The sequence below is a fragment of the Sarcophilus harrisii genome, chromosome 3, assembly GCF_902635505.1.
Source record: "Sarcophilus harrisii chromosome 3, mSarHar1.11, whole genome shotgun sequence".
NCBI classification, from domain to species: domain Eukaryota; kingdom Metazoa; phylum Chordata; class Mammalia; order Dasyuromorphia; family Dasyuridae; genus Sarcophilus; species Sarcophilus harrisii.
Window position 1 is genome coordinate 439,774,659 of NC_045428.1, and position 25,000 is coordinate 439,799,658.

A 25,000-nucleotide genomic window follows, 5' to 3' on the forward strand; every position below is an offset into this window, starting at 1 on the left:
TTTAAACTGTGCATACCCTTTGATCCATCAGTGTTTCTACTGGGCTACTGTAGTGGCTAGATGCAAATTATTTGTGGCAGCCCTCTTTGTAATGGCAAGAAATTGGAAACTAAGTGGATGTCCGTCAGTTAGAGAATGGCTGAATAAATTGTGGTATATGAATGTTATGGAATATTATTGTTCTAGAAGAAATGATCAGCAGGATGATTTCAGAAAGGCCTGGAGAGACTTACATGAACTGATGCTGAGTGAAGTGAGCAGAACCAGGACATCATTATATATAACAACAAGAAGATTATACAGTGATCAATTCTGACAGACTTGGCTCTCTTCAACAATGAGATGATTCAAACCAGTTCCACTTGTTCAGTGATGAGGAGAACCATCTACCCCTAGAGAGAGGCCTGTGGAAACTTGAGTGTGGACCACAACATAGCATTTCATTCTTTCTGCTGATATTTGCTTGCTTTTTATTTTCTTTCTCATTTTTTTTCCTGTTTGATTTGGTTTTTCTTGCTGCAAGATAGTTGTATAAATATGTATGTGCATATTGGATTTAACCTATATTTTTACCATGTTTAACATATATTGGACTACTTCCCATATAAGGTAGGGGGTGAGGGGAAAGATGGGAAATTTGGATCACAGGGTTTTGCAAGGCTAATGTTGAAAAATTATCCAAGCAGATGTTTTGAAAATAAAAAGCTTTAATTAAAAAAAAAAAAAGATGACCCTTATGGCTCCTTAGTACCTTAGCATTATTAGGGCAACCTGTTAGAAGTTTGCATAGATAGCGGCATAGGTGTGTTGATTATGCTGGGACAATCTCCAAAAAGAGAATGTAGGGTTGAGAAAAAGGAATACAGTAGGAGAAGGGAGAAGGAAGAGATAGGACACATTTTCTCACATTCTTGCACAGAAAGAAGGTGTACAAGGAAGAGCTTTTATAGTGGAGGGGAAAATGGAATAGTAGGCAATGCTTGAGCTTTATTGTCATCAGAATTGGTTCAAAGAGGGAAGAACATTCTCAATTGTGTATGTAACTCTCTTATAACTAGAAAACAAGGGTGAAAGATAACTATGGGGGAAGGGGATGATAAAAAGGAGGACAGACTAAGGATGCAGTGATCATAAAGAAAGCAGACTTTTGGGGAGGGATAGGATTAACAAACGAGAGAATGATAAACAGGAGAAAATAGGATGGATAGAAATACACAGTAATTCTTACTATGAATGTGAATAGGATGAGCTCACTTATAAAATGGAAATGGATAGTAGAGTGGACTAGAAATCAGAATCCAATAAGTTGTTTGTAAGAGAACACACTTGAAACCTAAAAGCACACAGAGTGAAAATAATAGGCTGGAGAAGAAATAGCAGGAATAGCAATTATGATCTCATGATCAGCAAAAGCAGAATCCAATTTAACTGACCCTCCAATTTTTGTATGTATGAAGAAATTGGGTCAGGTGTCTTGCCCATGGTCACACAGCTAGTAAGTGTTAAGTATCTGAAACCAGTTCTGAACTCAGGACCTCATTGTATGACTAATGCTATATCCCACTGTGCTATCTAGCTGCCCCCAAAATTGATTTAATTGAAAGAAATAATCAGGAAAATTACATTTTGCTAACAGTTACCATAGAGAATAAAGTAATATTAAAAAAAATTTATAGCAAGTTTCTCCAGTAAATGCCTAATTCTCAAATATATAGGAAACTGAGTCACATTTATGAAAAATAAACTGTTCATCCTTTGATGAATTATCAAAAGATAAGAACAGGCAGTTTTCAAAACAATCAGAACTCTTTATAGTCATATATAAAATGCTCATCACTATTGATTAAAGAAATGCAAATTAAACAACTTGAAGATACTATCTCACACTTAGCAAAATTGACAAAAACTGGAAGGTATGAGGGAAAATAGGTTATAGAAATGATCTTTTAGTAGAGTTGTTAACTAATCCCACCATCCTGTAAAACAATTTCAAACTGTTTAATGGGTTAAAAAATGGTACATACATGTTGATCCAGCTATTATATCTGTATCCCCACTACTAGCCACTACTAAATCTGTACCCCACAGAGATCAAAGAAAAAGATTTATATACACAAAAATATTTATAGCAGCTTTTTCTGTGATGAAAAACTTGGCTATTCTGATGAATATAATGAGCAGAGAACTCATGATGAAACTAATCCTATGTACATTGAGACAACTAATAAACTTTGAGTGTAATTTGAAGTATAACTTTCTCATTTATTTATTTATTGCTTTTTAAAAATTATATGGCTAATATGGAAATATTTTACATGACTTCACATGTATAATTAATTGATATATTGTTTGCCTTCTCAGTGGGTGACAGAACAGTGGAACTGAAGGAGAAAATTTGGAACTCACAATTTAAAAAGAAAAGAATGTTAAAGTAAATAAATGATAAGTTAAAAATGAATTTTAAAAAGTAGTTAATATTTTAAACTGGTCACTTTTCCTGTGATCATCTTCTGGTAGAGATATATTGGCAGAGTGATGAGATAAGCCAATCATTTTGGATTCTAATAGTCCTAGCTTTGCCAGCAAATTATTTTTGTGATCTTAAGACAAATTTTTTATCCTGTCTGAGCTTCTTGATTTGTAAAATGGAAGGACTGGATTTAATGATCCCTAAGATAAATTATGTCTAAAATTCTATGACTGTGAATGGAGAAAACTGATCAAAAGGCCTGAATAGTTGAGAGTAGTAGTACTCATTTTCTGAGATGAGCATTTCATAATATAATTTGAGAAGACCTATTAGCAAAACATTGGTAAAATCATTATCAAGTATTAGGGGATAATCTGATTTCCCTTAAAGTAAAGGCTCTGACTGCTATTAGTGAAGTTGGGGTGTGTGTGTGTATATATACACAAGCATGTGCACACGCATGTGTGCGTTGCTATCCATTTGGTAGTAGCAGCAGAAGACCAGTAGGAGATTGGCTTTTGGAGGTAATTTAGAGGAATGCTGGGGATAGATTAATTTGGTTGATATAAAGACATCAATGGTTGCTTAGGGCATTAGTACTATTTTCTTGTTCACAACTTGCAGAAGCTCAGTTTACCTGTCTGTATTGATTATTGATAGTTGAATATGAAGGAAGGGAATGTTTTCAGTCCTTAGGTAGAAGGTAATTACAAAACATGATATAAGAATGTGGACAGATTTTATTTTTTTAGGAGAAGAGAACCTAGACAAGTGAATCAAGAAATACATATTTAGTGCCTACATTGTATTAGGACTTAAAGATAAAAGTGAAAGTCTTTTCACTTTCACTTTCACAATCTTTTGTTATTGTTAGGGAAGACATAGAGGTCATTAAATTCAACTCCTTCATTTTACATAGGAAGCCCTGAGGTCCTGAGAAGTTCAGACTTAGAGTCACAAGTAGTAGAGTAATAGCAAGTAGCTAGCAAGTAGCAGAGATGGAATTCAAGATGTTCTTCATACTGTATATTCCTATGGACCAGCTAGGTGGCACAGCAATAGAACATCAGGTTTGGACTCAGGACATTTCATTTTCCTAAGTTCACACCTGGCCTCAGTCACTAGCTGGGACTCTATACAAGTCCCTTCATCCTGTTTGCTTCAGTTTCAAGTCTATAAAATGAGCTGGAAAAGAAAATGGCAAACCACTCCAGTATCTCTGCCAAGAAAACTCCAAATGAGGTCACAAAGTATCTGACATGACTGAAATGACTTGAACAACAAAAACACTACCGTGGGTTTCCAACAGACAGGAGTGGCAGGAGTATTGCACTCAATAAGGACATATTAGATAGTTCCCATCTTCTCCCCTCATCTCAACTTTTCAAGTATAATTGTGAAGCCCATGTATATAAAAAATCCAAGGCAGGGCCCAGAAAATTATGGAAGGAAGTAATTCCGAGTTCATATCCTGCCTTAGATACCTATTAGCTATGTCACTTTCTGATACTCAGTTCCTTCATATGTAAAGCAGGGATGACAGCAGTACTTCTCTTACTGGGTGCTCATGAAGATCAAATGGAATAACATGCATAAAGCTCTTTGTACCCTTAAATTGCTATATACATTAGTGTTTATCTAGTATTTATCTTTATAATTATTTTGAATCAATGACTCTTCTTAGATTAAAATGACAGAAGAAAAAGTATTTCTGAAAATCGCTTTGTATTGTCATTTATCTTTTCTGTTTTGAGTTTGCTTTTTAAACTGATTTTTAAAAAAATGACCAGCACCACAAATATCATACAGTCCCCAAAGGAATGAATGATGTGTTATCTGACCTTCTTTTATCATTAGTTTCTTTATCCTCCAAGTTCTAGTGAAGGATGTTCTTTATCTGTTTGTGATGTTATAGAAATAAAAGTCTTGACTTGGATCCCTGAGTCCTTAATGAATTATCAACGTGGGGAAATTAATATAGTATAAGATATTTTCTAAGTGCTTCAAGCAAAAATATCTCATTTATCCATTATGTTTGGGGAATAAAGTTTAAAAAAATGAATTTTCCAAATAACTGAAGCTTAGTAGTTTGTGACAAAATAATTTCTTTTTAACCATTTATTTTGTTGTCAAAATTGTTTTTCAAATTTTTTGTGTCTTCTTAAACAGAACTTTTTGACTATGATTTGACTTGTTCTTATTTTATTGTCATTAGGAAGCAATTGTTTTATTAGACATAGTGTTGCCCCATTGTCCCTTTTGAGATATGTGAAATTGCTAGCTTCTTCATTAATATCTCTAGATAGCTGTGTAAGTTCAGTCTGCTCTCCTCCCCCTCATTTATCACCTCATGTTGCTATTAGTGTCTGGTTTTTAGCAAACCCTCTCCTTGACATGTCTCTTCCCAACTCTTTTTCTCCACCCTCTCCTAACCAACCTCAATCCCAGTTTTTGAGTTTGATGCTTCCAGTTGCTTATGAAGCAAAAACTGAACTTCTAGAATCACCCTTAAAATAAAAGCAGAATGGCTCTAAACTGGGATATATATTTCAGGATGTTAAGAAAATGTTTTTGCACATTATCTGATTTTGGACTGTGTTCTGGAGAGTTGTTACAAGTCAAGAATTTATTAATCACTTGATATGTTTGACCCTTTGCTGAGCTCCAAGAATACAGAAAAGAAAAAGTCCCTGATTTCAAGGAGCAGACATTCTTATGGATGAATGCTTTTTCAAACAAGTGATGTATTAGTATTTTAGAGAAATCACTGGCATGAGCTAAAAGAGAACTCTGGGGAACTCAAAAGAAGTTGTACCAAACCAACAAGTTAAATGAACAGTCATAAATGAACCAGTAATTATGTTTTGATCTACAAGGGGTTTTCCCCCTACTCATAAAAATATCATACAACCTCATTTCGGCTCACTGCCCAACATGCAGTTAGATATTTGATGATGGATGTGAGGTACTACTTGAGCCCTGCCTTTTAGTCTATTTTCCAGAGCCCTGTTGCTTACTGAATAGGTGAAGTATGGTCTCTATGACATTCATTGCCTCTTTAATGCTGACATGTTTTCTAGGTACCATGTAATAATGTAATAGGGTATGGCTATAATTGTGTGGTTCAAATTACTAATGAGGAATAATTGTTCTGATGAGGTCAACTTCTACAGAACAGCTTGGAATGAGATGTTTTGTATCATATTATATTTTACCTTATGTTAATGCACTCCATGTAAAAGTGGCAGAATTTATATGTAGGCGTATTTTCTTGCTCATATTTTCCTTTGGCAGGACTTGTTAGTCTTTTTGAATGAAAAGAAATTATTTTCTTTTGAGAGAGTCTTTTGACAGACTCTACTGTCAGAAATATTTTGCTTTTGAACTAGAATACTAAATATTTGTGGGGAAAGTAAAGGATATAAATGTGTATATGTACATATGCTCACATTTATAGATAATATATACACACAATATGCACATATGAAATGTAAAATAATGATGTGTATGTATTCCATAATATGTTTTCCAGAATTGTGGAGAAAAGAAAATGTGATTTTAAAAGATCATTCATATTTATTGAAGAATAAAGCTCATGTGTATATCTCTTAGTTTCTGATAAAAGTTTTATAATAATTATTAAGCTTATATTATCTTACTTTTTATCCAGAGCATGATTTTTAGACTATAGCTTTGCAGTAAAAAGTAAGATCCTGCCAAGTTTTTGAATATGATGTCTGCCTTGTTTGTATTTCATGTTAATGATAAATACTGTGCTTTTTGCTGCTTGGTTTCAATTTCATAAAATCAAATTTCAAATTTGGAAAGAACCTCAGATTAACTTACTAAGCCTCTACATTTTTAGGTGATGATTTTTGGGGGGAAAACCATATATTCAGGTATTTGTTGTGTACCAACTAGAGTCATAATTTAGGTTCCTTAAATGCAAAGTCAGAATAGAAATTCTGAATAGAATATATTCTTTTTCTAGACAAATGATCTGTGGAAGATTACGTCCCCATAAATTGCCTGATATTAGTTGCTGTTATTTGTCCTTCATTTTTGAACAGGACTAATAACTTGACAATGTTGGGATAAAATAGTAGGTGATGAGGAAGCCTCAACTTGCGTGAAAATTGGATATGAGTGAGGCAGAGTTAGGCAAAGTTGCCAGCCTCACTCTCTCTTCCAGAGTCAGCCCAGTCCAATGGTAAGACAAAAGGCAGGATGACTGATGATGGTCTGGGATGTATTGAGTAACCTTGGAGTCTTCCATGTCTGACCAGTCTGTAAGCACTCCACAGTGCCTACTTCAGCCACTTTATTCAGTAATCATTTTGACCTTTTTTAAAGATATCTTTGGATTTTTAACAAAGTTTTATTTTTAAAAGGTTTTTCTTTTCCTTCCCCACCCCAACCTCAGTAGTACAGTCTGTTAACTGAAAATGTTTTGTTTTGTTTATCCGTAGCACTGCAAAATACAGTGTGGTGACATTTCTACCTCGATTCTTGTATGAGCAGATTAGAAGAGCTGCTAATGCCTTCTTCCTCTTCATTGCCTTATTGCAGGTAATGTTTTTCTGTTTGTTTGTTTGTTTGTTTGGGTTTTTTGCTATTTTTGGTGCAAATATAAGTGTGTCCTTGCAAACAATAATAAATAGCTAAAACTTCAATTTTATAATGTATTAATTTGTAAAACTTTTATTTCAAATTGAGTTTTTATGGCCCCTGTGTAAGGAAAGTTGGTTTGTAAGAAAAATTCTAATTGCTAAAACATTCACACTGAGATTGTGCATATGTTTAGTGGAGACCAGTAGGCTGAATTTTTTAATCTATTCTCTGCAAAACCAGAAGTGCATTAAAATTTACAAGTTAGGTTACAGATATTCTAATGATAAATAACCATTTTTTAATTCACTGAGATCTTGGTTGAAAGGAAGGCTTTCACCTTGTATTAATACACTTATATGTAAAGTAGAAATGACAGAATTTAGATATACACGTATTTTCCATTGGTGATCTGGGATATATTTTCTATTGGCTTGATTTAGCCATTTTTGACTCTTCTCCAGGCAACTCCTTTTTTTATGCTAGATCTTTTAAGTGAGCTCCATTATTAAAAAAAATTATGTCTTCATGTCCTCTAAAATATTACTTTTTAATGGATAATACATTAGCATTCAATTTCATTAAAAGTGTTAAAAATAATAGCTTTTTACTTTTAAAATATATGGAAAAATAGTTTTCAACATTTATACTTGCAAAACCCCGTGTTCCAATTTTTTCTGGCTCCCTTCTCTCTTCTCTTAGACAGCAAGTAATCCAGTATATGTTAAATATGTACACATATTTCCTCAATTATGCTGCACAAAAAAATCAGATCAAAAAAGGAAAAAAAAATGAAAAGAAAAAAAAAGGGCAAAATACTATACTGTGATCCACATTCAGTCTCCATAGTCCTCTTTCGATGCAGATGGCTCTTTCCATCACAAATCTATTGGAACTGGTCTGAATCACCTTATTATTGAAAAAGAGCCACATCCATCACAGTTGATCATTGTGTAGTCTTCTTGTTACTGTTTATAATGATGTAAACCATTCTGCCCATTTCACTTAGCATCAGTTCATGTAAGTCTCTCCAAGCCTCTCTGAAATCATCCTCCTGATCATTTCTATAGAACAATATTCCATAACATTCATAAACCACAATTTACCCAACCATTATCCAATTCATGGGCATCCATTCAGCTTTAGCCACTACAAACAGGGCTGCCACAAACATTTTTGCACATGTGGGTCCCTTTCCCTTCTTTAGTATCTCCTTGGGGTATAAGCCCACTTGTAGCACTGCTGGATCAAAGGGTATGCACAGTTTGATAACTTTCTGAGCATAGTTCCAAACTGCTCTCCAGAATGCTTGGATCCATTCACAATTCCACTAACAATGTAGCAGTGTCCCAGTTTTCCCACATCCCCTCCCACATTCGTCATTATCTTTTCCTGTCATCTTAGCCAATCTAAGAGGTGTGTAGTGGTATCTCAGAGTTGTCTTAATTTGCATTTCTCTGATCAGTAGTGATTTAGAGCATTTTTTCATGTAACTAGAAATGGTTTTAATTTTTTTCTTCTGAAAAATTGTCTGTTCATATCCTTTGTCCATTTATCAATTAGAGAATGGCTTGTATTCTTATAAATTTGAGTTAGTTCTCTACATAGTTTAGAAATGAGGCCTTTACCAGAACCCTTTGGATATAAAATCTTTTCCCCCAGTTTTCTGCTTCCTTTCTAATCTTGTCTGTATTGTTCTGTTTGTACAAAACCTTTTAAATTTAATATAATCAACATTATCTATTTTGTATTCCATAATTTACTCTAGTTCTTCCTTGACCATAAATTCCTTCCTTCTCTATACATCTGAGAGGTAGACTATCCCTTTTTCTCCTAATTTGCTTATAGTATCACCTTTTATGATAAATCATGAACCCATTTCTACCTTATCTCCATATTGGGTGTTAGGTGTTGGTCAGTGCCTAGTTTCTGCCATGATGTTTTCTAATTTTCCTAGTAATGTTTTGCCAAATAGTGAGTTCTTATTCCAGAAGCTATATTCTTTGGTTTATCAAACACTTGATTGCTATAGTCATTAACTATTGTGTCTTGTGAACCTAACTTATTCCACTGATGCACCATTCTACTTCTTAATATCAAATGGCTTTGATGATCACTGCTTTATAATATACAAAGGTCTGGTACCACCTTCCTTTGCATTTTTTTATTAATTACCTTAAAATTCTTTACCTTTTGTTCTTCCAGATGAACTTTATTATTTTTTCTAGTGCTATAATTTCTTGGCAGTATGATTGGTATGGCACATTAAATTTCATTTTTCAAAGCTGTAGGACTGGGAAAGTAGAATTAAGAGTTTAACTTTCTTGCAGACTCAAGGTAGAGCAGAACCTTTGAATATTAACTACCCTTTTGGCTTCCTGCTGTTAGCAAATAAACTTTTCAGGACTTCTAGGTCCAAGTTCTATTCTATTCCAAACACTGAAGTATTCTTTCCCTTTTTTCTATAGCACAGCACAGTTCAGTAATACAATATATTAAAGAAATGTCAGGAAGCACTATATTACTTTCTGCTATATTACATTCTGGAGTTGTTTCACATAGACTTGAAATAACAGTGAAATAGGAAAAATGGAATTCCATTTATAGTAAAAATATTTTGAGTTGCCTATTAAATGCCCATTTATTTTGTGAGATAACTGCAATCCTTGCCCATCCTTTGTGCGTATTACCATATGAGGCATTCAGATGAGCCTTTAATGAACTTTCATTGATTGACCATGGAGAGCAGATTTAAAACTGAACACACTGCAGCAGTTCAAAGCAGTATATGATTTCATATCAGAAGGATGAGTATTTAAGTGCTATTGAGCAGTAACAAATAGTGTGGATCAAGTTCCTGGGTAGGCCTTAGAGTTGGATCTCAAAGGATAGACAGGTTTTGGAGATGTTAAATAGTACCCTAAGTATGAGAAGCATGAACTAAAAAAAGGAAGCATAGCGAATGGGAAGAGTCTGATTGGTTAGAGCAGAAGGTCCAAATAATAGTTCATTCAGGTAGAGTTGGCTGAAAATGTAGATGGCTCTAAACTTGTCTGTTTTAGAGAATAAACATTTTAAACCATTTTTGAAGGAGGGGAGAGTTTCTGTAAACTTAATTATTTGATATGAAATTTTTGAAGTTGAAAGTGAAATAAAAGCTCTCAATATGAAGCCTTTGAAAGGTGGTGGATTTGGTGATTTTCTCCCTTTCCAACTCTACAGTGGTTTTTGGAGTATTCCAGAGACGGATTTGATCCACTAACAATAAAACCCTTCCATAAATTGTAATTTCCTGGACATGCTATATGCTCAGTTAAGTGATTTAAACCATTGTCTTATTTTGGCATCTGTGTTAATCTTGCATTTTTAATTATTTTGCAGCAAATTCCAGATGTGTCTCCAACAGGAAGATATACTACCTTGGTGCCATTGATATTTATTCTAACAGTTGCAGGCATCAAAGAGATTATAGAAGATTATGTAAGTTTACTTTTGATCATAGAAAAAACATGTTTTCAGAGTACTGAATTGGATGTAATAAGACCTTTAGAATAATTCATGCATTTTAATGACTATATGAAATTGTTTGGAATTAGTATACTTATGTTTTTAGTTGACATAAATTAAATATCTGATTTCTAAAGAAATTAGAATATATAACTTTTTTGTTTATATAATAAAGCATTTGAACAAGATCCCTTTTACTACCACATAAATTATGATAATATGTTTGGAGAGATAATAAATACATGTGAGAACCCTAAAGCCCATGGGAAGGAACAGATAAATGAATACCAGTTATTACAGTATATGAAAGTGGAAGTTACAACTGTTTTAGTCTTATTTAGGTTGTGTCTTACTTTCAGCCTTGTGAATAGGAAATGCCCAATAGGATTCTGATTTTATATTTTACTTGATTTCCTTTGTGCCAGATGTCACTTTATAAGTCCCCATTTTCCTTCTTTTCCCTTGTTTTTTACAATCTTTATCCTGTGAACCTGACTCTTGCTATTCACATACCTTTATTTTAAACAGGTATGTTATCAGATGTTATTGACATTTCTTTCCTGGTAGAAAAATTTTATATAACAGGATCATGTTTTTAACTAAGCTCACAAAAATTGGAAAAGGAAGCCTATGTCATTTATAATGTTGACTACCTACTCTATCCCATAGTTCTCACATTAAATATTTAGGTCAATACTTCAAGAATTCATGATTTATCCATGCAGATACTCTTCTACAGAGTGCTTTAATAAATAATGTCAATGCTTTAATAGTTTAATGAGATCATGTGGGTAAAAAATAATCACTTGGTAGCAAATAGGTCTAATCTTTCAGTTAAAAGAGAAGAATGTGCTGGATTTGGGATTTGACGATCTAAATTTGAATCCTGACTCTGATATTTATTACCTCTGTCCACAGCAAATCATTTTAATGTCTCTGGGTCTCCGTTTCCTCATCTGTGATGTGGAGGGAAAGGAGTGATTTGGACTAAATCTCTAAAATCCATTGTGACTTTATATCTAAGGTCTTGTAAACCCTCTAATGAGCTTCTTAGAACTTAGGCAAAACTGGCCTTTGGCAGATACAGATCCCTCTTGGGCCTGTATTCTAAGCTTTTTCAATTTGTTAAAATATTCCAGAACTAGAACTCTGCTGGAGTATAGTGCAAGAGCCCAGAATTACTTTTATACTATAAAATAAGATATTGAAAAAAGACACAGGGGGTAGAGTGTTGAAAACCATAATAGAACAGGGAATGCTTGAATTAAGTTCCTTAATTGTAAAACTGAGCTTTTTATAGTTTATCATGTTTATTAGATAGATTATTGATATGGAATTCTTGAATTTAATGTTTATTTAATATTTAACAATAATTTCTTTAATATTAACATATCAATGCTAATATAATTTCTTTAACATATATATTTTAAAATTCAAAATTTTTAAATGTTTTTCTTTGGTTTATTCTACAATAGAAACGTCACAAAGCTGACAATACAGTTAATCGAAAGAAAACAGTAGGTAAGGTTACTTTTCTGTCCCAAAATTCACAGTAGGAATGTTTATGTACTAAATTACCAGAAGGATTTAAGAAATTAATTAATAGCTAAATATTTTGGTATTTTTAGTAGGAAAAACCCCTAGCATATGTTTGATAAAATAACAGAATGTAATTAAAAACAAAACATAATTAGGTAATACAGTGGATAGAGTGCTAGGTCTTGATTCAGGAAGACTCGTCTTGCTGAATTTAAATCTGGCCTCAGACATTTACTATGTATGTGACTTGACAATTTGCTTAACCCTGTTTATCTCAGTTTCCTCATCTGTAAAATGAGCTGAAGAAGGAAATGGCAAACCATTCCAGTATCTTTGCCAAGAAAACCCCAAATGGGGTCATGAAGAGTTGAACACAAGTGAACACAAAAAGAAAATAAAAACATAATTATATTAATTATTCTATTTTTCTAGTATTTGATTTATTCTACTTAGAATAATACAATATTGAAGAAGAGGGGAAGAGTACAATTTTCAGGAAATAGTTTTTGAAAAGCAAAAATACCAGAAGCCTGATATCTCTTTTTTGTCTTAACAAAAATGTCCTCATCTATCCTGTAGTTTAAAATGTGTTTCTTATAGGATTTTAGACTGGTTTTCCACCTTATATTGTTTTCTTGACTAGGCTTTTTTTTCTTTTTAAGGCTAAAAGTGAAGATTATAGGTTTTTCATCCCCTCTGTAGGAGGACTATTACCTTTTTTTTAAGTTTGGATATTTTGTTTTTATCTTGATTCATATATAATCTGATATATATATATATATATATATATATAATTTGATCTATGCTATGATACAGAAAGAATTTAAAATGTCCAAAGATAATTAACTAATCATGAATTTAGTTAGTTTTTATAGAAATATTCTTTAGTTATTTGGCGTGTATCATCTATGTTATGTAAAAGTAATATAGAATTATTTTCTTTTTCAGTGTTAAGAAATGGAATGTGGCAGAACATCATTTGGAAAGAGGTAAACATGAAATCAAAGATAATTTAGCAATTGTTGTTTGGGGAGTGTTCTTTTTTGGTGAGAATTGTTCATTGCAAAACAGAAGTTTATTGTCTTAAATATGGATAATATTTGATTATTAGTTGTACTTAAGTTTTGATTTGCCCATGAAAATGGGAAGAAATAAGTATATTGAATGTTTTGCTGTTTTCTAGAATATTCTAAAATATATGAAATAATGTAGTTGAATGCAAGTCAGGACAGCAGTTTTAAGAACTTACTTGTGTACTTAGTTTTGTGATGATCTCTGAGATATGTAAACGACTTTATAATTGGATGGCAAGTAAAATGATTCTTTGTCCTCTCCCTTTTCTCTCAGCAAATAAACTCACAGAAAATGAATTTTAACTTTTCCAAATGTATACAAAGTTCTCTTAATTCTTTTATTTCCTAAACGACTTTTCAAATCTCATCTTTTTGGGTGTGATGTAAATACTAGACATTAGAAATCATAGAATTTATCTGCTTTCTGACTCAAGGTAGGACTAAGTTTGAAAAAATTGCTATCCATTTTCTTAAGAGATCTAGCGAGAGTCTCTTGGCAACTAGATTGAAGATTCATCTAGAAAAATGTTGTTTTTGGAGTTGGAGTTGTTGTTGTTGTTGTTGTAATTATTATTATTATTATTATTTTACTGAGGCATTTGGGGTTAAGTGACTTGCCCAGGGTCACACAGCTAGGAAGTGTTAAGTATCTGAGACCAGATTTGAACTCAGTTCCTGCTGACTTCAAGGCTGGTGCTCTATTCATTATGCCACCTAGCTGCCCTGTTGTTGTAATTATTACTAAGAATGAACAATACAGTATCTAGAAATCTACTTTGTGACCTGTTTGTCTGCCTGTAGAATTTGTTCATTAGCTGGACCTCCAGGCAAATGAGCTGCATCATCTGTGAATCATTTTCCTTCTACCAAAAAATTTAAAGTGTGATGCTTAGCTTTCTTTCATAAGGAAAAAAAAATTATCAAGGATAATTAAAATAATTGTATAGCTTTTAAATAAATATACCTTCTAAACATATTTCTTACATGAATTTTATAACAACTACATTTTCTCATCAAGTTGTAGCATATGCAAAATATTAAAAAATATTCATTCCTTCCTCCTCGATTTGTATCTCTAATAAGAATAACTTGGAATTTTAGGGAATGTCTACCTCTTCTCACAAATTTAAAAAAAAGTCTCATGTGGAAGACTGAAACATTCTAAGCAGAACATGATGTTAGATAGAACAGAGCTTTTGGTTACTCAGTTGTAACAGATTTGCTTTTTGGCAATGTACAAATATAGTCAAAGTTGGCTATCATTTTGTGGGATTATTAATATAATATAATAGAGCCTCATTGTGGCATCACTTGGGCAGGTTCCCATTTATAGTTTTCTCTGTGCAGCTGGTTGGCCTATCATATTGTAATGCCTTTCTAATCCATTTTTACAAAACGACTGTAAGTAGTATTTGCCTTGATTTGGCTGAGCATCCATTAAAGCTTACTTTTGCCAGAGAAGGGACCTGCTTAGAAACATCGAAATGCCTCTAATCTAAAAGTCTTATCTTTGGCATCTCTTCAGAAGCTTTTTGGAGGTAACCTTGTGTCATCAGTTGGTATAATTGACTTTTTTTTTTCTTTGTTCGTGCTTCGCATCCCTGCTCTTCCTTAAACAGGTAGCTGTTGGAGATGTTGTTAAAGTCACCAATGAGCAATATCTTCCAGCAGACTTAATCCTTATCTCTTCCAGGTCAGTATGAAATGACATTTTTATGCTGAATTAAAATTTCAGAACTTAAAAGTTAAATATAAATGTATCATGCCATTCACTACTTTCTTCTGTCCTCATATTGTGACTCTTCTTTCACTCCCTTTATACTCAAGTCTCATAGCTCTACCATCTGTTTTTGTTCTTTCCTTATCTTTGCTTTTAGTTCACCTCTATTGGGTTATCTTATTACCTTAATTTGCACAGCACACTTTAACTGTGTATGAACATATTTTGGATAAAATGCAAGTGAACATTTTTATTTTTATAGATGAAGAAACTGAGTCATGGAAAGAGGTGAAATTGACTTGCTTAGGATTATACAGCAATTAGTGATAAAGCATTACTGATTGTCAGGGTGTAGGTCTTTTCCTATCCCTATGTGGGAATTGGAGCTAACTTTATTGCATTTGGGGGATTTTGATTTCATTCTGTTCCAAGCAAAATGATCTCTCCCTATGTTTTCAGATAATTGGAGGTGCCAAAAATTCTGGCTGTATGCTGCCTCATATCTCTTTCCAGGCCCATGTCTTTACCAGCAGGAGAACAGCTCTGACTATTCACCCCTTTGTTCCTCTGTAACTTCTAGTCAACCTTGCCTTAAGCAAGAGATTATCTATCTATAAATGATAAGATTTAAATATGTCTTTAGGAAAAATAATCACTCAGAGTGCTCAAAACTTTACTCACCAAGAGAACTAAGACCTAACCACTGGGTCCAATGAGTAGAATCGTATAGTTAAATGCTCTAATCCAAGTTAGTTTCATCCTGAGTCCTGTCTGGGAGTTAGACTTAGCTATATGGAGATAGAATTCCTTCATTAATCAGGAGAAAAGCACCATATGCTTTTTACCCTCCTAAAGCATCTTTGCTTTGTCTTAAGGTCTACCCTTCTTGTTGAGGAAGATTCAGCAACTGTTCATTCCCCATGAGTCAGTAATCAATAAGTATTTGTCGAATTGTGTTGACCCAATTTAAGATCTTCCAACAATCTATGGAAGGATCAGGAAAAATGTGTCCCTCAGCCTCTTGAAATGGGGATGACTCTAGAATAGTTTCAAGATTAAATCCCTTTCTCAACCAATTATAGCAGCAGTATGACAGGGTGAGGGTAAGGGCATCTCTTACTGGTGATAATTTTGAAGTAGAAACTTCCTAGTTTGGGGAAAATATAAGAGAATTCTTGGGACATATGACCTAGGAATTTCTCTGAGTATAGCCTGATGGTTAGGAGAGCTATTTTTGTATTTTGTTAACAAAATTCATATAAGAATGCTTATATAGGATAATAGTAGATACCATCCATATTCCCTTTTAGGTAGAAAATCTTTATCCTGTCCAATTCAGAGATATAGCAAAGAAAGATCAAGAGCCATTAATTAGTCTTATTGGAAAGGATGTCTGAGACCTTAAGAAATGTGGTTTTAATTAGAACACTTTCATCTTTTTGTACCTCAGTTTCCTCATTTTCTAAATAACAACAAAATTGGCCTTCTATATAATTCACAACTGGTTTTTAGAACAAAATTAGGGAATATATATAAAAACACTTTTTGAAAGTAAAATTGGCACTAATAGATAGTACAGATATGGGGATTTGGGTTCATGCAGTACCATTGCAGAATGATTATTATTACTGTGTTGAATGACTTAAGTTCTAGAACATTTTTTTTTGTTATTTGAACATGGAGAGCTCTTAAACACTAAGTCTAACAAGTGCCCATATAAGTACCTTTTTTGTGGTTCTCTTTGAAGTTTTTGGGAGCCAATGCTTGCATCCTGTAAGTGACTTCTCAAGCATCTTTATCAGAGTAAAAGATTTAAGTTTATAAGTGAGTTTAGTGACTTCAGAAAACAAATTATATGGTTCCTGTCTATAGAAAAGAAAATCTTAATTTTGTAAAATGGTCTTTAACAAATAAAAAAGAGGAACTTAGGAAGAACTTTTTCTTTTAAAGTAAACATGACTGGGTTGTGAAGGATGAAAAGAATGGTATTTGTATTCTCTTGAGAGATTTTGGAATAAGAAAGCATCAAGAATGAATTTTTTTTTAAAAAAATGGGGAAAGATAAGACTTTTATTCAGTGCTAAGAAGTCTATGATTTTTGTCTGGTCTTTCTTTCCGGATTGTGAATAATGACAACTTGGTTTCTTTGGGGTTTTCTTAGTTTATTTCTTAGGATTAAGTCTTTCTTACCTCTCCCCCAAAATTAATTCTTTCTTGGAGATGGATTATTCAAAAAGGAACCCACAACATCAGCATTGCTCTCCCATTGTCTCTGTAGAGAAGATCTCTATAGTAGCATAGACTAGCATTTACAAATGCCCCTAGTAATGTAGACCATAAGTCTAATAAAGACTATTACTACTACTAATAAAGATTTATTCTTTCTTGAATACAAATCACTTAGTGTTTTTATGCTTTAGTGTCTTAGGAGGAATAAAGGGGAAAAGTAGGATTTTAAGATCTTATAGATTGAAATGGGGAAAGAAGTATCCTTGTAGAAAAATGTTAAAAGTATTGCATGTATTGGTGGGATGATCTAATTTTGAGTAGCTTTTTGGCTCTTTGCCTGTAAAGCTATGAAGTAGAGACTCACTACTCTGAGAGATATTGTTCTGAGTTTCTTAAAATAAATATACATATAAAATCTTTTTGTGGGTTGCTTGCTAAGATAGGGGGGGTTATAGAAGAAGAAGTTGTTTTATAGGGGCAAGACTGATGAGATAAACAGTTCACATTCCACTCTAAATTCGTCTTGAACTATTTCCATGCTTGATTTAATCTTGGATTGATGTGGAAATAATAATAATAATAATAGCTAGCATTTATATAGTACTTAATATATTCTAGGGAAGGTAGGTGCTATAATTATCCCCATTTTCCAGATGAGGAAACTGAGGCAGGCAATGGTGAAGTGACTTGCTCAGAGTCACACAGCTACCAAATGTCTGAGGCTAGATTTGAATTCTATCTGAATTTCTATCCACTGAGTCACCTAGCTGCTCCTAAATAGTCTGGGATAGTCTGGTACTAGGCTCTCTCCAGATGTTAGTTCCACTTTCTCCCGAGTTCTGGGAACTAATGAGAGAAGATTGTAAGGGAGGAGAACTGAACATTGAACTTTTTTTCCTTGCTACATTTATATCATTTTGCAAATTAAAATTGTTTGGCAGGAGATAGTTCATAATATGATTATAACTCTTGAATGTTGGTAAAAATATTGAGGGTGAAGAAAATTTACACATGGATACTTCCATATAGATGTGCTGGTACTTATTCTTGGAAATGTATGTAGATTATATGAACAAATTTATTTAATTTTGATTTTCTTTGCTTTTTTAGTGAACCTCAGGCAATGTGCTATGTTGAAACATCTAGTCTGGATGGAGAGACCAATCTCAAAATTCGGCAGGTAAAAGTTGCCTTTTTAGTTTTAGCATTCTCTTTGAGTCCACATGTTCAGGTCCAATCTGCAGATGAACCACTTACCTTTGAAAACTGAGAAACTCTTCCAGACTGACCCTACTAAGACACTTTGGAAAAATATATACTTTAGATAATGTAGGTAATTAGGTGAGTGAGTAGTTGGGGTGAGACAATCACCCATTGCTAAAGGGGAAAAGATAAATAATTGTCCTATTAAGTGTAAACCAGAAATTCTCTCTGGTTTTTTTTTTAAACCAAGGATAATACATATACATAGGATAATACAATACATATACATAAGTGATTTCCTGGGTCCTTGTCTGGAAGCTATGGAAATATGGAAGATCAGTGAACAGATCCAAAAGATGGAGATGATGACCTTAGGAGGCCTCATCTTCTCTGTTGTGCTAGTCTGTGGTTCTAAAGTAAGGATTGGTGTTATGAAATAGAAAGGGCTTTTCTCTAGCTCTTTTTCCAAAGGTATTCCTAGTTACACTCTTAACCATGCAAAGAACAGGAAAAAGGATTGTAGATAAAATTTTTAATTTCTGTATTTTCATCTTTAAAAATGAGATATACAAATTAGGGTAAAAAGTAACAAATTTACATATTTAGTAACAAAAATATGTATGTACATGTATGTATACTTATCTGTATATATAAAAAGGTGCTAAAATCATATGTTTATGATTTTGCTTGTTGAACTTTTTAGAAGTAGAGATATTCTGCCTTGCTAGATTCATTGACTTTTGTGCTCTCTCTGATTTTTGGTTTTGATTTCCAGAGTTTGGCTCAGACAGCTAACCTAAATTCAAGGGAGCAGTTGATAAAAGTATCTGGAAGAATAGAATGTGAAGGTCCCAACCGCCATCTTTATGACTTCTCTGGAAACTTGTATTTAGACGGTAACAGGTATCACTTTTCTTCCTCAACAGCTTTTCCCTTGATGCATGATAGTAATCCTGAGTCTTTAGAGGAAATGGCAAAAAAAGTTTTGGTTAGTGTAGTGGTTACAGATGATTTTTACCTACAAACCTCATTAAAAAAAACCCTTTAAAATATAGTAATTATTCAATATGATGTTAATTGAGAAATTACTTGTGTAGTATGATTCTAAATAGGACAGAATTACTATCACTTTTAATACATGTATTTAGAGGAAATTCTTGACAGGGAATATGCTAATGTTTTTATGTGTGGGCTTAAAATTCTGGCTGGTTTTCAATAAAATAATTTGTACCCTTCCTCCTCAAAATAATAGGGTCAGGAAAAACAAGCCCAAGCCTTTGTCATTTTGCTTGGTTGGTGAACAAGCATTTATTAAATGCCTACTATTTTTCAGGCATAGTGATAAGCACTGGTTATACAAGGGCAGGCCAAAAAACCAAACCAAACACAAAAGTCTCTTTCCTCAGGAGCTTACATTCAAATGGAGGAGATAACATGCAAAACAATTGCACATTGAAAATATGTACAGTATCAGTGGAAGGTAATCTTATAGACAAGGTAGGAACCATGAGAGGAGGATCCTGGAAACCATTTTATTTAACTGAGTCTTTACGAAAGCCACAGCAACCAGGAACTGGAGAAGAAGGAAAGCATTCCAGATGGGGGGAAGCTGGGGAAAGCAAGGCTTCAGCAAAGGGAGATGACTGTGTGAGAGCAGTGAGGAGACCAGCGGATCAGACTGGAGAATGTGTAGAGGGGGCACAGTCTAAGGAGACTGGAAAGGGCCAGGTCAGGAACGGCTCCAAAAGCTGAAAAGCATTTTATATCTGATCTCTTGGGGGAAGTCACTACTGTTTGCTGAATAGAGGGGGTGAGGGAAGCGATGTATCAAACCTTTGCTTTAAAAGTTACAGAAGAAACCTTGAAAGCTGAATAGGGCATGGCCTGAAGCAGTGAGAAATTTGGTACAGGGAGACAGAGCAGAAGGCTTTTGGAGTACCAGGTGTTAGGGGATAAGAACTTATGCCAAGATGGTGGCCATATTAAGTGAAGGGCATATATATATACATATAGATATATAGATGCAAAATAGAATGATTACTTTAAAAATAACAGTAGAGATGGTATAAAGGTAGAAAGGATGAAAGTTGGCACATTGCATTGTGGGATGATGACAAGTGAAAAGATGAGATGAAGATGAAGATGAAGATGTGAGCTTAAGTGATGGGGAGTTTTTAGATGACCAAGATAAATAAATCTTTGAAAATTAAGTAAAATGCTAGTTTTAATACCAAGGGAGTAATGGAACAGTTAATGCGGATATGTTGTATAATGGGAGAAGTTAATTAGGAACCACTGATCATAGGAACCTTAGTAAAGAAAATAACTGGGGCAGAGAAATGATTATAAACATTTCTTGGTACTCTTGGAAAATTAAAGTTTTGAAGGCATATAGGAACAGATGAAGTGGTTAGTGAAATGGCTACTTGGTATTGACAGAATTTCTTTTTCAAAGCAGTGATTTGTTGACAGTAAAATTTTAGATTTAGGAATGGGAAACATTTTTTAATTTCCATTTAGTACCCCTTGTCTGCATTGTGTTTTCATTTTTGTGTTTTGGTGGCATTTCCATCATTTGTTTCAGGATGGTGTTTGGTGTCTGGTGCTCTTGTTTCTCTTTTCTGCCTTGCCTGTTCATGTTCCTGCTGCTTATGCTTTCTATGGGACCACCTTTTAGATTGTTCAGATGAGCAAGGGCTGGAAAGGAGCCAGTCAGGAGAAGGAATACCGATGTTAACTTGAGTGGCTGAAATTGTCTTTTCTTGGGTGCCCTAACTAGCTTTACACTATGGTTCTTTTAAATAGATAAATTAGGAATGGAATTGTCATGTGGCTCCAAGGTTACCCTTGCAATGTTATTATACATTTTCTGAAATGCAAAGTGATTATCAAATAAAGAGGAAAGGCCTTATTTATTAACTTCACTAAGACACTTTTAATATGGATCCTAGCCCAGGAACTAAAGAAGCATCTTCCTTCCCAGTCTCATAGATTCAGAGGAATTCACCATTGCTCTAGTGAAAGTTGATGATTTTTTAAAAATTAATCTTATTTTTATAATGTCTTAAGATTAAGCATTCTTGGCAAAAGGCCATCTTAAAATGTACTTTGTTTTTTTCCCTACAAAATGGTTAAACTTGACTGAAAAATTATTGCTGTGTATTTGTTCAAGGAGAAAGCTTATGCCATTCTATTATAAAAATGGTAGAAACATCTTTGCCAATATATCATTAAATATAAATTTTATTTTTTTCTTATTTTTAGTTCAGTTTCAATTGGGCCTGACCAGATCTTACTAAGAGGTGCCCAGCTTAGAAATACTCAGTGGGTCTTTGGCATAGTTGTATACACTGGACACGACACCAAGCTCATGCAGGTAAAGCCTTTCTGTGCCAACATGATACTATTCTTTGTCACTGTTTCCTTTTTCTCTCTGTTTATCCATGAGGGGAAGAGGCAAATCTAGAATCAAGATGATGCCTGAGACTCAGCTCTGTTTAGCAACCTCAGGTTAACCTTTCCATCCTTCTTTTTGTGGGTAGGTAAAATTCATTCTCTTTGATCTTTTTCTTTTCTTTTCTTTTTTAAAGAATCTCACATGAAATATAATTGTCCTCCATGTTCTGAACTTTAGTACAGAGATAGTGATTTCTTATCTCTTCCCACTCTCACCCATTTGTTGGAGTTTTAGAACAAATTCACATTTTGAAGGACATTTTAATTATTATTTAGTGAGCTGCTTTCATTACATATGTCAAAAAGAAAACATCAGGAGCCTTCCCTCAACAGACTCTTTAGTCTGTCGAAATTAAATCGGCCTTAGTTTTTTTAGTGTGTCTAGACATTTATGGTTTACCTTTACCAGGGGACTTTCCAGATTTTTGTTGAATCAGTGCCTTGTGCTGTTCTTCAGAGCTGTTCCCTTTTGAGAGTACTTGAAGGCCCTCTTGCTTTAGAGAGAGACTCTTCCTGTTAAAGGGAATACCTTTGAAGATATTTCTGCCTTTCTTTCTGATACAATATTTTTTTACACTTGAGGGATTCATAGCAACTTTAAAATAAAGATACATTTTGCTCAATAGCCTTTTTATAGAATTGAGGTGTGGCGTACCAGGATCAAAATAGGTTGTCTACACGTAAAGAATGATAGATTGAGAGTTAGAAGAGACTTTGATTATCACCTTGACCAGTTGTTACATTTTATAGATATGGAAACTGATGCCCAAAGAGGTTGACTGGATTGTCTTAAGATCACACAGGTAGTACTAAATGTCTCGACCAGAAAGTCCCTTTGACTTCAAGTCAAGACTTGTTTCACAATGTCACAACACTTCCTTAGGTCCTGAAGGATCACTTTGTATTTTCCAGGTAATTAATATCTGGGCTTAACTTTTGTTGAGTGCTCATTGTTAATCCTGAAGTACTCAACCAGATGAATGGAGGGGTGATGAACTATTAACTTGGTCTCATGCTGCCTTCACTAGGATCGATGTTGATTGATGACTTATTGGATGGACTTTGGATGGGACAGCCACGTTTAAAGTTCCATATTCAAATGATTATGGCGTGATTATTCTTTTGAATTGAAACTGAACCACTGTCAAACTAGGTAGCAACAGCTTATATTTATAGAATCCTCTAAACATTTTCATTTTTGAGTTTTCATAGAGTATTGTAGAACTCTTAGTTGTGCTCTAGAGGATTCTAACCTTCCCTCTAGAGGATCCAGCACCTCCAGCAAACCTTAGTCTTGTGAGGTTTCCTCACTGTTGAGATGTGCATTCCATCATATTTTATGGGATTTGGCCACCATCATTTTCTTTGCATTTCCTGGGTTATCTGTCAGAGCAGTCTTGTGAAGGAAGGCAGTAGTTTTCCTTTTCCTTTTCTTCCCTTTTTTCTATACTAAGAGGCCACCAATTTCTTAGATGTTATGAAAGATTTACTACAAGGCATTAAGAATAAACATGTACCTATTCTGCCTACACTGATAAGTTCTATTTCTATGAACTACAAAGGTTCTTAGGGTAGAATCTTAGTCCATTGTGCCAGGTATGACATTTAGCCTGATTCTAGTTCCTTCTTGTTAAACTTTTTACCTGGTCTTTGCCTTTATATTAATTTCAATTAGTCAATCAAAAAGTATTTAGTCAGTGTTTACTAGTGTGTTGTGCTTTTTATTGGGAAAATAAATATAATGAATGAAAGAAACCCTGATCACAAGGAATGTAGATTCTATCAGGGGAGACAAGAACACTTTGGAATATATAACTTAAGTGATAAAGGGAATAAAATAAATACAAAGTAGATATGTACAAGGTAGTTTGGGAGGGTAGTGAAATAGCAGTTGGAAAAATCAGGAAAACTTTCATATAGGAGGTAGTAATTGAACTGCTTTTGATGGTGAGGTGGGGAGTACATTCCAGGCATGAGGTTGGGGAGAAAGCCAGTGCAAAAGCATTGAGTTTTCTTTCTAAATTTGGGTTCCCATGCTGCTACATGTCTGGCCTTAACTATGCTCCTGGTAGTCTAGAGTTTAAGCAGCTCCTTTCTTCCTAATTGTTACATTTGTTGGTATCCTTTGACTTTTCCTTTCCCCAACCACACTGTACAGCTTAGTCATTTTCCATATTCCTCACCCTGATATATTTGTCTACCATGCTTTGGGAAAATCTCCATCCATTGATTAGTGAAAGGGCCCCCTGAACCCATCTACCCTTAGGTTCTTCCCCCATCCTCTACATTCTGGTTCCCAGAAAGTTGCTCATTCTCTTTTTGCAGTATTGTTGCCAGTCACCTTGAAGCACCATTCTGATTTGACCTTTTCTGGCTGGCTTGGACAGTAGCATTGCTTTTCCTACCTATAAGACACAAGAACTTTGGATTCTGTGACCTAGACCCACAGATCTCTTTGAGCCTGCAGCCCAGTGCCAGCTTACCTCCTTGACTTTCTAACTCCTGAACAAAATTGATTTCTAGTTTTAAACAAGTACCTTCTTATGATAATGCTCTAGTTTAGTAGTGTCAAACTCACATAGAAATGGAAACCATACATAAGGATCCCAATGGGCCACATATTGACTTAAAAAAAATCATTTATTAATATCATCTATGTATTATTGTGTTTTTGTTAAATTTTTCCCAATTGCATTTTAATCTGATTCAGGCCACATTGAAAAGTGTTATGGGCAACATGCATTATCAAAGCCTACGTACTTGACATCTCTACTCTGATTCATCCCTTGTTGATCCCCCTGAAGTTTAAGGTGCAGTCTAGTATGTGAATGTGAGCATATATTGGATACCTTTGCTTGCTCCTAGGTAGGAGAATCAATCATCTCTTACTTCAGATTGTAGCTCACTAGCTCAGATTTGGCCCTCTCCTCTCTTGGCATAGATTTTAGAAAATTTGTGTTAGCCACTAAAAACTGCATGGGTCAGAACAACATTTGCCATATTCTCCATATTCCTTTCCCTCTAATAATTGGGCAAGTTTTGAAGTTGTTTTAAAAAAACTACCAAAAAGTTATTGATTACCGCAATATGTAGGTAATTTTTTTAGGAAATAGCTTTATATTTCTATAGCAACAGATAAAAAATATACCAACCTAAGTGTTTCATGTTTAATCTAGAGTTAATCTGGTTCTCTGC

General features: G+C 34.1%; 1 protein-coding gene across 8 annotated transcripts in view; it reads left to right on the forward strand.

Moving 5' to 3' along the window:
- Positions 1 to 25,000, forward strand: part of ATP8A2 (ATPase phospholipid transporting 8A2) — a 702,047-nt gene that overhangs the window by 182,811 nt on the left and 494,236 nt on the right. For all 8 annotated transcript variants that reach the window (XM_031960776.1, XM_031960775.1, XM_031960778.1 and 5 more), the window contains 8 exons: positions 6,940 to 7,039; positions 10,460 to 10,558; positions 12,061 to 12,106; positions 13,073 to 13,113; positions 14,817 to 14,890; positions 18,257 to 18,326; positions 19,125 to 19,252; positions 21,614 to 21,725. In XM_031960776.1, the coding sequence (XP_031816636.1) occupies positions 6,940 to 7,039; positions 10,460 to 10,558; positions 12,061 to 12,106; positions 13,073 to 13,113; positions 14,817 to 14,890; positions 18,257 to 18,326; positions 19,125 to 19,252; positions 21,614 to 21,725 (670 nt within the window). The remainder of the gene's footprint in view (positions 1 to 6,939; positions 7,040 to 10,459; positions 10,559 to 12,060; positions 12,107 to 13,072; positions 13,114 to 14,816; positions 14,891 to 18,256; positions 18,327 to 19,124; positions 19,253 to 21,613; positions 21,726 to 25,000) is intronic.